Genomic DNA, 15142 nt, shown 5'->3' with positions numbered 1-15142 from the left:
TTGTCTTAAGCTGTGACAAAACTTTGAGAGACCTGTTTAGTTTAAAAGCTGCCTAACATTATGAATTTGGGGAATTATCTGTTCCTTAATATTAAGCAGAAATAAATGAACACAGAGTTCCACATAGATGTTCAACATTTTTTTGCTGTCCTGTACCAGATAATCACAAAATGGTCAAGACCTACAGCAAAGGTCCTACCTGAAAATCTACTTTTAAGTAAAAACCCCATTCCTTGTAATCTTCTGAATGTTTTCTTGAGAATACCACAATTCAACATGAGTGGAAAAGAAAGTACGGTATTTCAGACCAGGGAATCAAGTCAGGGATAGAGCGTGAGTGATTCGCTGACTTGTTTATTGCTGGAGTTGGTACTGATTGTTTCAAACTTCCTGTTCCAGGATAGCTAACAGCCAGGAGAAACGTAGTGGAAAATGCAAAACAACGAAATCATAAAACCTGCCAAATACTTCTCAGAATTGGAAAAGAGCATCCTGCTGGCTTTAGTAGAAAAGTACAAGTATGTGCTGGAGTGTAAGAAAAGCGACGCGCGAACTATTGCCCTCAAGCAGCGTACCTGGCAGGCGCTCGCCCATGAATACAACTCGCAGCCTAGCGTGTCGCTGCGGGATTTCAAACAGCTGAAGAAGTGCTGGGAGAACATCAAGGCTCGGACCAAAAAGATTATGGCCCATGAAAGGAGAGAGAAAGTGAAACGGAGCGTCAGCCCCCTTCTGAGCACCCACGTCCTGGGGAAGGAGAAGATCGCCAACATGCTGCCCGAGCAGCTGTACTTCCTGCAGAGCCCTCCCGAGGAGGAGCCCGAGTACCATGCTGATGCCGCCACCCAAGGTATAGGTGCCTGACACCCGCTTGCATGTTCTCCTTGGGTACCTGTTTGACATTGCGATTTTCAGGTCCTTCATTTTGAGGGAATTTATAGAAAAGAAACTTTCATATCAAACGACTTTCTCAATACAAAATTTCCCAATTAGATAGGACATTCAAGTCGTACATAAAAACAGAAGCTCTTATCTCATGTCTCTCTTAGAGAGATCTCAGTTATCTCTGTTATTGCTTAAGAAGGAAAAATAAGGGGCTACATTAATATAGTTATTAATGAAATATCTTAGTTGCTTATCTGAATCTATCTCAAATATATTAAAGAGAACTGGAGGATTTATATTCATTCACACTATCGTATTTTTTTTTCAAAAGATAGTTTTTGAGGACCTATTATGTGCAAAGCTCTGCATTAAGTTACTCAAAATGCCACATTAAGAAAGTGAACTATTTCAAACTTAGGAAAAGTACAGAGACTAATATAGCAAACACCTATTTAGCAGTCACCCAGATTAAAAACCAGCATTTCTACCCATTATAAAATTGTGATCTGTAGTTTTGGTTTGTGCACTCTAGGAAACTTGAGAAATAATGGGAAAAAATCATTTTAGTTTTTATATACTTCCACCGAAAAGAGAAAAATGTCATACATAATTCTTGGGGAAGGAAAAGAATGTCATATAATCAAGGCTGTAGCGATAGTGTGTCATGGCTTTAAAAAGTTGGAATTTAAGGGGCTTATTGAAATGTCTCCAGGCAAGGGCAGGGTGAGGATGCATATAGATAAATTGCCAGTAATTCCTGCCTCTTTTAAGATAGGAATGACCAGTTTATATAAAGATTGCAGTTTGCAGAAAATATACTTGAAGCAGAGGAAGATTTCTGGGAAGGCCAGAGGGCTGTTCATAACGTGCTCCAAGGACCCAGGAAGCAAGCATTTGCCTAGGAAAATCCGATTCTTGGCTTGCAGGATGAGAAATTCACTTATTAGTGTCCCCAGAGTAAATTGAGCTCTGAGGGACTGGTTAATTAAAAGTCATAAGAAATTGTCTAAAACCAAGAATGTTATCCATATAGAGTGGGAAATATAATAACCAAGTGAACAGAATACATGTTTTTGATTAGCACTTTTTTTTTTCCCGTCGGCAGATCATCCTGGGAAGCTAAATTATGATCAAATGTTTGTTTTCTGATCATTTGGCCAAGGTTAAGTCTAGGGAGCCAGTTGGGCAACCATAGTGGTGAATGTCAAGAAACTCATGTATTGTTTCTCAGGGTAGGAACCCTGTGTCTGAGTTTTGATGCTTGAGCTCCCTAGCCAGGGCAGCTCCCAGAAGAGGGTGTTGATATGGACACTGCCAGCTCTCTCTCACCCCTCCTTGTTGCTGCTTCTGTGGTGGAGGGGGCCCGCTGCTAATTGAGTGTCCTTGCTTTGGAGATGTTTATAGCTTCAGGCTGTTCCTCTCCATTATGCTGGCCTTGGAGCGATTGCGTGTCTGTGAGGCAGTGAAAGGAATGGTGCTAGGGGAGGGAGGGAGGTGAATCAGCAAGGGCTGCTTTTCAAATTGCTCATATTCCCTGGGAGATGTTGCTGAGGAAGATGCTGGTGTGGACTGCATGCAGTTTACTTCGCAAATCTGTGATCTGGATGATTGTGTATTGATTTCATAGACTTATTTTAACGGGACAGTCTTATTTCCCCATTTTCAAATTCTAGGGTAGGATCTAGAAAGTCCATTCCACAGATTTTTTTTCTCTTGCTTTTTAGAGGAAAGAGTGTAGTTCATTTACTCATAAAAACAATTTCTAAATTTCTCTTGCTTTTTAGAGGAAAGAATGTAGTTCATTTACTCATAAAAACAATTTCTAAATTTCCAAGAAAGCAATAAATATGGATTCTCAGTGTCCTTGCTGTAGTGACATTTGCTAGAGACTCACTTGTAAAAGAGATTTATTTTAAATTGGATGTTTGTACATATATGACACATGAGACTTCTCTTTGTTGGTGATTATTAAAGTACAGCCATATGCTGCCTGGTTCCTGTTTCCAGGTCAAATGTGGAGGGCGGTGGAGAACATGCTGCTTTGTCAGTTGGGAACTGTGTCCAAAGTATCTGTAAACTCTAATAGTTAAGGTACTGGAAAGCTTTCCATACATTTAAACAGCTTTGAGGTTACCTCACTCATTTTGCATTTCAACTTAGTTTTAAGAAAGAAAAAGAAAGCTGGAATTGTTAATCATCCCTTCTGGGTCTTTCTGGGGAAGAGGTTGAAAACCTGCTGTAGGGTTATGGCTCACATTCCACTGTGTGTATTTTGACACATGGACTCTGTGTGTGTGTGTGTGTGTGTGTGTGTGTGTGTGTGTGTGTGTGTGTGTGTGTGTGTGTTCAGTTATTATCTCTACTAACTTTGTCTCTACTATCTCTCTGCCTCTACTGTGCTGTCCAGTACAGTAGCTACAAGCCACATGAGGCTGGTAAGCACTTGAAATGTGGGGAGACTGAATTGAGATGTGCTATAAATGTACACACTGTATCTCAAAGATTTAGTACCAAAAAAGAGTGTATCAATAAAATATCTTACTAATGTTTATTTTGATTAAATGTTGAAATGATAATACTTTAGATATATTGGATCAAAAATATATTACTAAAATTAATTTTACCTCTTTTTACTTCTTTAATGTGCCTATGAGAAAAATTTTTAATTACATATGTATCTCATATTATATTTCTATAGGCCAGCTCTGTCCAAACACCTTACAGAATGCCTGTGACAGAATTAGGTGCTGAAAGATTTGTTGGAGCTTGTTAAACAGGAAGGAGCCTGACAGATTCCACTAGAGGCCTCCCTCCAACTGTTTCTTGTGTGAGATGGCTTCAGCTGTGTCCTCTTTTTTTTTTTTTTTCCAGATTCTTCAATAATCTAATGTTCTATGCCCTTCAGGCTGTTAGACCTTAAGGTATCTGGGTCTGGTTATGTCCCAGTGATAACAGAGGGCCTGTTGCATGATGTATGCCAAATACACAGTAAAATCCAGAAATTCCAAGTGCTTCTTCATTTGAACCTATTTGGCTTCTCTCCTTTGTAACAGGGGTTTGATTTTCCCAATAATGAATGACTTAAAGTAAGGTGCTTAAAAATTCCACATTGAGTCTCAAGATAGTGAACAAACACTATTTTAAAATGCCCTCTGAGCCTCAGTTTCCCCTTCTGTAAAACGAAGGAGTTGGGTTTGAGTTAGTTCTGCAGACCATGCCACAGATGGGTGAACTAAATTTGCTGTCACAATCCCCAGCAGTGAGGAAGTGAGGGGAACCCAGCTGCAAATGTGGATTTGAGAGTGGGGTGGAGGGTTGAGCCAGGGCAGCAAATGGTTGGAAAACTGGCCTTCAAGAGGTCAATGTCAGCTTTGAACTTTCAAGCCTGAAAAGTATGTCTTTGTCTTTTGATCTGATGATTTGGTCTAATATGATTGTCTCTCATTCCAGTGTATGTACTCACTGTAGATTTATGTACAGAACTAAATATCCCATTTATTCATGTATAAACCATAATAAAACCAGTCAGATATTTCCCCTCACCAGCAGATTTTGCATTGGAAAAGGAAAACAAATATACAAATTTCAGCAACCTCAGAAATTTCATTAAACCTGCATAGAGGCATAGTTCATTTTAGAGTTCAATTATACGTTCAAGGAATCAGTTCCTATCATAAAGACAGCTACCGTAATGTCTGTGCCGTGCAAAATTATCCCCATTTATTGTGGTTCACCTGCAGACTCTACTGCCTCTGGTGAAGGCACTCAGCAAGTTCTTTTCACAAATAACACCCTTCAGGACGGCCCCTTCCTGTTTTACACAGCATTGTCTCAGAACTTGTGGCCAAAGTAATTCAAAAGCAAGCTAACGACAAACAGGGACTCCTGAGGCCAGTGGTATTGAATTAACAGGCCAGAAGGGGACCCTGTGACCTCTCCAAGAGCTGCCCATTCATAAGCTGACAAAATGTAACCTCTAAATACAAAATTCCAATTATCAAAAACAGCTGTGTCATCTTGATCACCATCCCCTGCATGCATATTCTTAGCTTTGTCAATGACTTGCTCGAAATGTACATCTGTAGTTGAACACAGTAGTCTTAAAATTTAACACTTAGGAATGTATTTGTAAAAAAAACAGTATTTTCCCTTTAAATATATTAAAACAATTTATACCCTGTAGATTTATGATCTGTGATAATTTGCCTTTGACACTTATCTTCCATTATCTTTGGGGAAGAGGTTTGCAGAACAAACTAAGGGAGCCAACAAAATTTGCTAGGGGTGGTCGGGAGGGAAGGATGGCCAAATGTCAAATACACTTAGGAAAACTAAGCTTTCAGTAGTACTCAAATATCTTGAGAGAACTTACACTTAATTCATATGCTATTATTTCTCTACTATAAAGCTATAATCCAGTAACACAGACATAGGTATGCAAAGCTATATTAAATAATGCAGACATTTCTTAATAATTTCCATTATTGTCACTGTTTAGACCAATCCTATTCTTTTGGGGTGGGAACTCCAGTAGAGGGGACTGACGTATTTCCAGTCACGGCACACTAGCATCATTGGTCTGGAAAAGCCCTTTTTTTGTGTGTTACTTACACATTTATTACGTTTTTATCCCCATTCACCACTTTCATTCTTTTCTTCTGCACCTTAATCATTCTAAGGTGCTTGTGTATTCTCTCACATGTTCTTGAAAGCATGCGTTGGCGTCGTGTGTGCCTATATTTTAAATTTACATGGATTAAAAATTGTGCAGTAGATACCTTCCTTTTCCTTTTGCTGCTTTTCACTTAGAATGTTTTAAATATCTATTCCCATTGCAGTGTGTAAGTCTAATTTGTTTCTTTTTGTTGATGGATAATATTCCGTAGTATGCATCCCCCACATCTTATTTATCCGTGTTCCCAGTCCGTCCTGTTTCCTTTGTTCTGCTAAGAAGAGCTGAACTTTGGCCTGTACACAGTTTCCTTCCCATCCTTTTACTGCCTTAGTAGGTTTTCCCGATGAGCTTAAACATACTTAAATTGCCCAAGTGGAAGAATACCCCCTTGACTGTGTTCTCTGCTCCCAGGAAAGCTTTCAGGCCTTCCTAACCATTTTGCACAAGATTGAATTGTTTTCTACTTCAGGTGGCTTTGTTTTACCTGGGAGAGAGATTACATGGTGTGTGTTTGCAGCAGGTTGCCATGCCCAGGATAGTCTTTCTCTAATTAAGAGGAGATTCTCCCCATCTGAACACTAGCTTCCATTCATTGGAGCTAATATGTGTGTGAAAGTTAATTACTCCATTGAGCTTCTCTAGTTTTAAGCCCCAGCTTCTGCCAGAGTCTTAAGAGGCCTGGCTTTTTAAATTTAAAATGCGTTTGTTAGCACACATTTAAACTAAAAAAATTAGTTTTAAAGTAGAGTCATTTCTCTGCTCCTGGACATAAACATGCTGTCTTCACGTTCACAACTCGAGAGAGAAATTTGGAGATCAGAATTTAGGATATACATCCATATTCTTAATAATAGGTGGTTTTGTAGTTGATACAACTTGGAGATTGCCTTTTAAGACACACAAGTGATCAGCTGAGCAAGTGACACAGTGAGAGGCTAGGTGCTGTAGTAGCTGAGCTTGGATTTTGGAATTGTGCAGACCTGGACTGGAGTCCTGGTTCTTTGAACTAGCCAAACGACTTTAGATGTTGTGTTTGGTTTTCTATACTAATACCTCCCTCAGAGGGTTGCTGTAAGGATTAAATGAAGTAATGCTGCAAAGCACTAGCCTAATGCCTAGCTAGCTACTCAGAAAATGGTAGCTGCTGTCGTCATCGTCATCACCATCACCATCACCATCATCAAAAGGCTCCTAAAGCCAAGAATTACTGAGATAAAAATGAGCATTTGGCAATTGGGAGAGATGAGTAGCATCATCAGGGCATGAACTTTAAAGGCTCAGAGGAGTATTCAGAACTATCCTCTGGAATGAAATCAAAGAGAAAAGAGGCTAAAGGTACCAAAAAACGTCTCATGTGTCCAGTCTTCTTTGAAGAAGTTTCAGATCTGAGACTAGAAAGGAAACGGATGAGGTAATCCTCTTTGCATCTGATCCCATCTGAGGGATCCTATTCTCAGTGCCAAGCCTTTCCTGTTCCTTTGTCCTGTGCCTCAGCTCTCCACTCAGAACACTGTTCTTTCTACACAGTTGTGCTGTGTTGAGAGGGATGTGACCTACTGCAGCCAATTCATCCTGCACACGTTTCTTATATGCCTAGCAGTGTGTCAGGCCCTGTTCTGGGTCCTCCAGGAGGATGAACTAGAGGCAGTCTCTGTCTTCAAAGTAATCAGAGACCTGAAGGGGAGGTAGTTAAGCCGCCAGTTTTAACAAGTGCTCTGCCAGAGGTAGGCTTAGGAACCAGTGGGAGCATGAAGGAAGGGCATCTAATTGAGGCTATAGCCGCTGGATTTGGGAAAGATTCCTAGGGAGACATTTTCATTATCTCTGGATGACAGAGAAGTCCTTTTAACCTCCTCTTTCAAAAGTAAGGTTTTTACCTTTTCTTTTATCTTAATTAGGGACTAGTTATGGTTGTTACCTAACCCCTTGGAGTGAAATAATCTAAATAAACAATAGCCATTTTCCTTTTATTAACAGACTATTATGAGTTAGGTTTCCCCCAGTAGCCATTAACATTCCCAGCATCCCATCTTCTGCAATAATGGAGTGGATGTAATAATGTAATCAACTCTGTTAATAAATTGATATTATTTTTCTCCAAGGAGAGGATTCTCATCTTTGGAAATATAAATCTTCCCAAGAAGGCATTGGAGTCACAGCTAGAAGACTCCATGGGTTAGTGGGGTTAGTGATTTCCTTATTGAAACTTCCTAATTGATACTTGTATCATTGCCCAATAAAAATACTAGTGCAAACATGGCGCCACCAAATGTGGCATCCTTTTATATCCAGAAGCTCTTTTCCCCTTTTGTTCAAAGCTTCAGCCCGTAAATATTCACTAGGCATCCACTAGGTACCAAGCAAAATAATTGGTGCCCAAGGATAAAAGAAATGATTAAGGCATGGTCCCCAAATCATACTAGAATGTGTTAAGTGCTGTAACAGAAGAGTATGTACAGAGAAAGAAGAGGGCTGAGGTTTCACAGCAAGTGGCATCGATCCTGAATGAAGTAGGGGTTAGGAGGGAGGTTGAAAGGGGAAACTGGAGTAAGAGTGTGTGTTTGCGTAAGGGAGTCGAGACAAATAGTGAGCCCAACTTTAGCTGAAGGACCAGTGAGACAGAATTATGGGAGAAAATAAAGATTGTGGTAGGATTGGAGGGTACACAGGGTATTTTGAAGAGTAAGACAAGGAAGATAAAGGAAGGTCGGAACCAGATTAAGAGGGTTACTTAGGGTGGATTGGAAACAGAGCCGAAGATAGGAACCCCAGGGGAACATTTAAGTGTGAGTCCTGACAGGAGACTTAAAGAGCAATCAGAGAGGAGGCTGTAGAAAACTTAGGAGAGACCAATGGTTCAGAAGCTAATAGAGGAAAGAAATGTCAAGGATTGTCAAGTGCTAGGGAGAAGTTACATACGAGGGACGTTGGAAAGTGTCTTTGGGATCTGAATATTGACCCCCAGATGGCAGTGCTTGAGGCAACAGCCAGATGTAGGAGACTGAAGAGAAGTCTGAGGAAGTTAAACCGGGGAGTGTAGGCTCATCTTTCAAGGAAGAACCTTTGTTAAGATGGCTATCCTGGGTAAGGGTTAAGACCTGTGACCAGGACCCACCGCAAAGGTGCCCTGTGGAGACTGAAATTCAGTGTTCGTGGCTGAATGAGAGTCAGAGAGGGAGAGAGACTGAGGGAGAACTTAATCTGAAAACCCACTGCTGGCCTCACACTGTGGTCTTCTGCTCACTGGGAGTCATGCACATGTCATGTTAGGATTTATATCCACATAACCAGGTCTCCAATTCTTGATAAGCACAATCTCTGACCACTGTTCCCGTAGTTCGAAGTGCCAGAAATGACATAATGAAACCCTTTATCGTTACTTCTTCAGGGAAAATTGCTCTCGATTTATGGGTTTTTGAGAAGTCAGGTGGGGCAGGGGTACCTGTGAACATGCAGACCAGAGCAGATGCTACTTCAGATCATCCTGTCGTGGGGGACCCTGTCATTTGAAATAGGATTGATTTACTCTCTGCCTGTAAAATCTTTGAACATGTTTTCTGCTACTGTTTTTCAGAATCATTTGCTGTTTCAAATAGAGAACTGTGCGATGATGAGAAAGAGTTCATACATTTCCCAGTATGTGAGGGGACCTCCCAACCTGAACCCTCGTGTTCAGCTGTCAGAATAACAGCCAATAAAAACTACAGGAGCAAAACCTCTCAGGAAGGTGCTTTAAAAAAGATGCATGAGGAAGAACACCATCAACAAATGTCCATCTTACAACTGCAGCTGATACAGATGAATGAGGTGCATGTGGCCAAAATCCAGCAGCTAGAGCGAGAGTGTGAGATGGCAGAGGAGGAACACAGGATAAGAATGGAAGTTCTCAATAAAAAGAAGATGTATTGGGAAAGAAAACTGCAAACTTTTACCAAGGAATGGCCTGTTTCCTCATTTAACCGGCCCTTTCCCAATTCACCCTAAGACGGTGGGGTGTGGCTCCCTTGTAATTAATCTGTGTTGGCAAAGAAGGCCTGGAACACGAACTTGCGGTCGGTAGCCTGTCACAGAGCTACAACTAGGAAGATGAGAGTGGTAGTAGTCACTTATTTAAGAATACATTCAGGTAAACAGCTGCACCCTATGTACCCCTGAAGTGGCAAAGAAGCTGTTCGAGTCTTCTGAAAATTATCACTATGAGTGCTATCATTCTGAATGTAATGTCTCTTAATTAGAATTCATACAAGAACCATGTGTGAGTGTTGTTGTTGTATTTTTTTAATCAAATGCAAGTGTGACTATAAAGGAGTGTGGCTGGGTTTTGTGGGTTTTTTTTTTTTTTTTTTAAATAGACGTCAGACCTTGTCCATCCAAATGAACGCCCTCCCATTGAAAGTGGCTGTCCTGGGAGGACACACGTTTCTCCAGTGGTGATGCTGTCACTGAGAATTTGCTAGAGGTCTTTCGGAGCCTCCACAAGAGCTACAGCACACTTTTCATTTTTTCAATGTCATCTTTGGAGTGTGGATTTTCTGTTTTTAAACAGCCGAACATAATGGAAGGCTCTTTTCTAATGTGGCTCATAGGCTGCCTTTTAAGTCCTTCCTTTCCCCAAAGAGGAGTTCCAAATAATGTCTCCAGCAGGTGTAGCTTTGTTGGAACTAAGGGTATGACTACCTTGAGGGAGAAACGTTCGCTTAGAGCTCTACATTCTGTCCTGCTTGTTTTATTAAAAGACAAGACTTGTGATTTTATAGTCACACTGTGTATGTTTTTGAAAGGTGCTGCCCGCCCCCACTGTGCTACAGTTTTTGCCTTCCTGCTGTAGTTTCCTACCGACTTTGTACTACTGAGTAAATGGTTGCCCTTGTTTTTAATCTTTAGCCACCTAAGGCAAGGCCCTTCCCTCGCCATGCTCCTGGTGCTAGCTAATAGTGATGCTACATAGTCTGCAGAGTATGCAGTTAGTATTGAGCTTTTGCAGAATCCATTACCAATGTATTTGGAAACGTGGATTGATAAATGGATATTTTGACTGAGCTGTGATATAACTTCTCCTGTAGCCTAGTGTGAAAAACAGCCTTGGGAGTTGGGCATAACAGTAGCTGGAAGAAGCAAAGTGACAGTTAAGTGCCAAGGCAGGTCAGCAATTTCTGAGAATGAAAGTTCAAGGCCATGTGGTGGGGAAGGAGGAGTGTGTGTGACAGAGGCTATATAGGGAGTGTAGGACGAGGAGTCAGGGCTTGAATTCTGAGCTTGGCTCTGTCTCAAGTGCTGTGTGACCTTAAGTTACTCCATTTAGTCTTTGGCCCTGGTGTTTCCCGTCTATAGAACAGGAGAGTTGGTCTAGATGATGGTTAGAATCTGCTACAGCTCCTTGACTGTGATTTGATCTGCACAGTCTTGGATGAGTACTGCTAACATCATAATTGTCCGGAGGACGCGGGTCAACAGGGAGAGTTTACTGCAGTGGCTAAGCTTCCTTCCTTTCATAATTTTGGAATTTGGGTCCTGGGGTCTGTATATACTAATATACTAATATATGCACTGCATAAAACTTAAGTGGATATCAATTTATTTTACACACTGATCATATTTTAAATATCTTAGAGGAACTGGTTATTTGAAGGAACCCTGTGAAGACTAGTCTTCTTTCAAAGGAAGGATGCTTTTGTAAGGATTTGCGTTCTTAATTTAGTTTTTACCAAATGGACCCTTTAGAGAAGCAGCATCTGGAAAAAGTCCCAAGCGTAACCGATTTATGGGAGACATTAGGGCAGAGAGTGGCAGGTCCTCAACACAGATGATGTGGACTGAGAAAAGTTTGCCTTTGCTTCACCTATTGAGCCATCTGGAAATCTCCTTAATATGCAGATTCTGGTGGGGGGGCCTGAGATTGTGCATTTCTCACAAGCTCCCAGGTTATGCCAGTTCTGCTTGTCTGGTCACCACAATTCTGTGTAGCAAGGTTTTAGAGGACCTTGTGAACCTTTTACCTGTTCTCAAAAAAAAAAAAAAAAAACAAAAACCCATTAGGTTAGGTACACTTTTGTGTACAGCATTGTGCCGGATATTATTCCTCTCTCAGAATTTACCACCTAATCACACAAATAACAATGTAGAACAGCACAAAAAATGCTCACACACATAATGGAACTATAAAAGCATCGAACTAATTCCTAACTGAACAAATAAAGGATAATTAAACCAGCAGGCTAAAGCACCTTGTTCTACTGTTAATGGTATTTACGAGTTTATAACAGTTTTCAACCTTGAGTATGCATTAGAAACAGTATTTTATTAAAAATTAGTCCCACTGGGTCCCACTCCCAGGGGATTCTCATTCAGTTTACCTGGGTTGAGGCCTGGTCCTCTGCATTTTTTGGAAGCTTTACAGGGAGTGATGATGCCCAATTGGGATTGAGAACCACTGGTGTAGAGTTCACAAATGTGTCTCATTTGGTCCTTAGTCCTGTGAAGTCCTGCAGAAGTGAGGAAATGATGCTCAGAGAAGAACCGCCTGCACCAGGCTGAAACCTAGTGAACAGCAAAGCAGAACCTCAGTCCTAGGTCTCTCGACTCAAAAACAAATAGGCCCACCTGCCTTCCCCCACCCCATCCCTCAAAGCTATATCGTGGATTTGCTTTACCCCGAGAGCCAGATCACATCTACAGGATACTTGTAATGCCTCCACTCATGAACAGGTACATCCCAATTCATTCCACTTTTAAGTAGTTCCTTACCTGAGGTGGAAATGCAATAATCGTTTCTTGGTAGATGCTGTAGAGAATTGACCGATAAATACTAAGACACAGTTCACCATCCCCTGACCTGCCAAATAATGGACACAGCCCAGTAGGGGACATAAGACTTGTATACAGCTATCATGTACTTGATCAGGCACGTCTTCTAAAGGATTTGAAGCCCAGCAGAGAGTGAAGAAGCTTGAAGGAAAGCTTGGAGGAGGTGGCATTTGAGCTAAATCTTTAGAGTTGGTATTTTGGTAGGTGCAGATTCAGAAAGGAGAGGAACTTCACTAGATGCAAGGTCCTGTTGAAGGTTCAAGATGGTGAGACACATAATTGGGAGGACATGGGAGAATATCCAAATTAGGCAGTAACATGATCAAAACTGTGCTCCAGGAGGAAGATTAGAAGATGGAATTGAGTTTAGAGAAGACTGGAGTTCAGGAGATGAGGTAGGAGGGTTTGGTTAGGATGAGATGATAGGAGCACCTAGTAAAAAACGAGGGAGACCAACGTGAAGGGCGTTGCCGAAGTGGAATCAGTCAGGCTTGGCAGCACATTGCTTTTGTTGGAGGGGTTGGGTAAAGTTTTAAAGCTAGATGCCAGAAAGAATGATGCTGATTGAAATAAAGAACGGATGCATTTCTGGCTGACGTGTCCTAGGAGAGGCCTAGACATGAACTAGTGCAGTTGTTCCCACCCACTCAGCCTCAAACACCAGCACCTCCTCCCGTCTCCTCTTTGGCTGTCACCTCTTTGCTGTGGCTTCTGCCTCTTCAGCCTCCTGTGCTGCCTCTTGCACCTGTTCATCTGACGTTTTAACCCCTCCCTGCTGGGTCCTTGTCCCCCGACTCAATTTGGTGCTCCCTCTGCCATGAGTACCTCCAGTGCAGCTGGTGGTGCATCAGTCACCATCTCTCAAGTGGCTTCGCACTTGAAAGAGCAGGAAAGACTATAGTTGATGCTTAACAACCAGGGGGCTAGGGGTGCCCACCACCCCCAGCTGTGGAAAATCTGCTTATAACTTTACATTCAGGCCTCTGTATCTGCAGTTCTGCATCTGGGGATTCAATCAACTGCGGATGGTGTACTGTAGTACTCATTTATTGAAAAAAAAAATCTGCGTATAAGTGGACCAGCACAGTTGAAACCCATGTTGTTCAAGGGTCAACGGGATTTCTTTTTTTATTTTTTTAAATATTTATTTATTTAATTTATTTTGGCTGCGCTGTGCCAGATCTTAATTGCAAATTGCAACATGCGGGATCTTATTTTTTATTTTTATTTTTTTTTACTTATGGCACGCGGGCTTCTTGGTTGCGGCATGCATGTGGGATCTAGTTCCCCGACGAGGGATCGAACCCAGGCCCCTGCGTTGGGAGCGTGGAATCTTACCCACTGGACCACCAGGAAAGTCCCTCAACTGGATTTCTTTATCTTGAGCTTCAATTCTTTTCTAGCTGGCATCCACAAATTTCAGGGTATTTTTTAAGTGTCCCGTGTTGTGTAAAGGTACACTGGCTGAGAGGGGATGTTAGTTCCCATGTATCCCTATTACAGTCTGTTTCCAAAAATCAAACATAGAATCCTACCTTATTAATGCATTAAAAATTAGCAAATATTTTAGGAACTTTTCAGGGAGAATCTTAAAATGCATTGGCTTTTTTTTTGTTTTGTTTTGTTTTTAGAAGAAAGAGAACAGAAGAAGAGAGGTATGGTAGGGCAGTGCATTTGAGTTGTCAACAGCTTCTGCAGTGTCAGGTCAATTACATCAACACTTGGTCTGGACCAGGGGAAAGGAATGGTTCTGCCTCCTGGGAATGTCAGAAGGACCTGATAATTATATTTGGCAAAGCCAAGAAGAGTGGCTCTGTAATGTCATTGCTAAGAATTACCCTTTTAATAGTATCTCTGGATGTCTGAGCTGTTCAAATGGAATGACACTTCTTTTCTGCTGTGGCTTTCATTTCTGTTGGGCTGCTTCCCAGCTGGTCCTTTTGTTCTTCCTTGCCCTTTTCTATCTTCTGCCTTCCCAGCCCTGTTTCTCCAACCCCTCCTTCTGCACCCACAGCAGTTTTCACTGTCCCCCCTTTTACAGTTGGAGTCATGTGAGAATGTGTGTAAGGGAGATACTTGCCCAAAACCAGCATATTCAACATGTGGTATCAATAAGGTGAAGTGTAGCCTTGGACTAGACAAAATATCGACCATCTGCTTCCTTTGCTGCATCCGCTACTTTTGTGTTGGTGGGACTCAGAAGTCACGGAAAAGGTCACCAGTGATTCATGTCTGCAACAAATTCTTTTCTAATTGTGCCGTATATTATGCCCTTCAATACAACTTACTAATCTCTGCCTCAGTTTTTCCATCTGTGAAAGTGGTGTAATACTTATCTACCTCCCTTGAATGTTGTAAAGATTAGTCTATGTTAGTAAAGCACTTTTGAAATAAAGAGTGATGTAAAGCATTTTAATATTATTGTTGTCATTGTGATACGGATGCCCCCCTGTAGAGATGCTGCTCTGTAGGGGAAGTACCCCATGGATACCACGGTTTAGGAATACCCAGTACAGAAAACTTCCGTAATAGACACAAGAGTGATTTCTTGGTGTGTGTGAAAGTTTTCAACATAGTATTTCCTTAAACAGCCCTTTGGTTCATTTAGAATGAGATTTGATTATAGAAGAGTGATTTATGTAAGATTTTTAAAGAACATATCTATTAAACCTTTATTACCCAGTATAATAGGGTTTGCAAGCCGATTATTAACCTAACAGTGCAGTTTGTCAACATTAGGTGGAAAACTTCCATTTCTACATTATCCAGATGCCCAGA

The 15142-nt window shown here is 41.3% G+C and overlaps 1 protein-coding gene across 1 annotated transcript in view; it reads left to right on the top strand.

Annotated features, from left to right (window-relative positions):
* The window catches only part of MSANTD3 (Myb/SANT DNA binding domain containing 3), a 28113-nt gene extending 13339 nt beyond the window's left edge, over positions 1-14774 (top strand). The window contains exons 2-3 of the mRNA XM_060154725.1: positions 400-850; positions 9135-14774. Coding sequence (XP_060010708.1) covers positions 433-850; positions 9135-9544 — 828 coding nt within the window. The 5' untranslated portion in view covers positions 400-432 and the 3' untranslated portion in view covers positions 9545-14774. The remainder of the gene's footprint in view (positions 1-399; positions 851-9134) is intronic.
* Positions 14775-15142: the final 368 nt, after the last annotated feature.

This window comes from Lagenorhynchus albirostris, chromosome 7 (assembly GCF_949774975.1).
Source record: "Lagenorhynchus albirostris chromosome 7, mLagAlb1.1, whole genome shotgun sequence".
NCBI lineage: Eukaryota > Metazoa > Chordata > Mammalia > Artiodactyla > Delphinidae > Lagenorhynchus > Lagenorhynchus albirostris.
The sequence above is the reverse complement of the archived record's forward strand: the minus strand, read 5'-3'. Positions and strand labels throughout refer to the sequence as shown.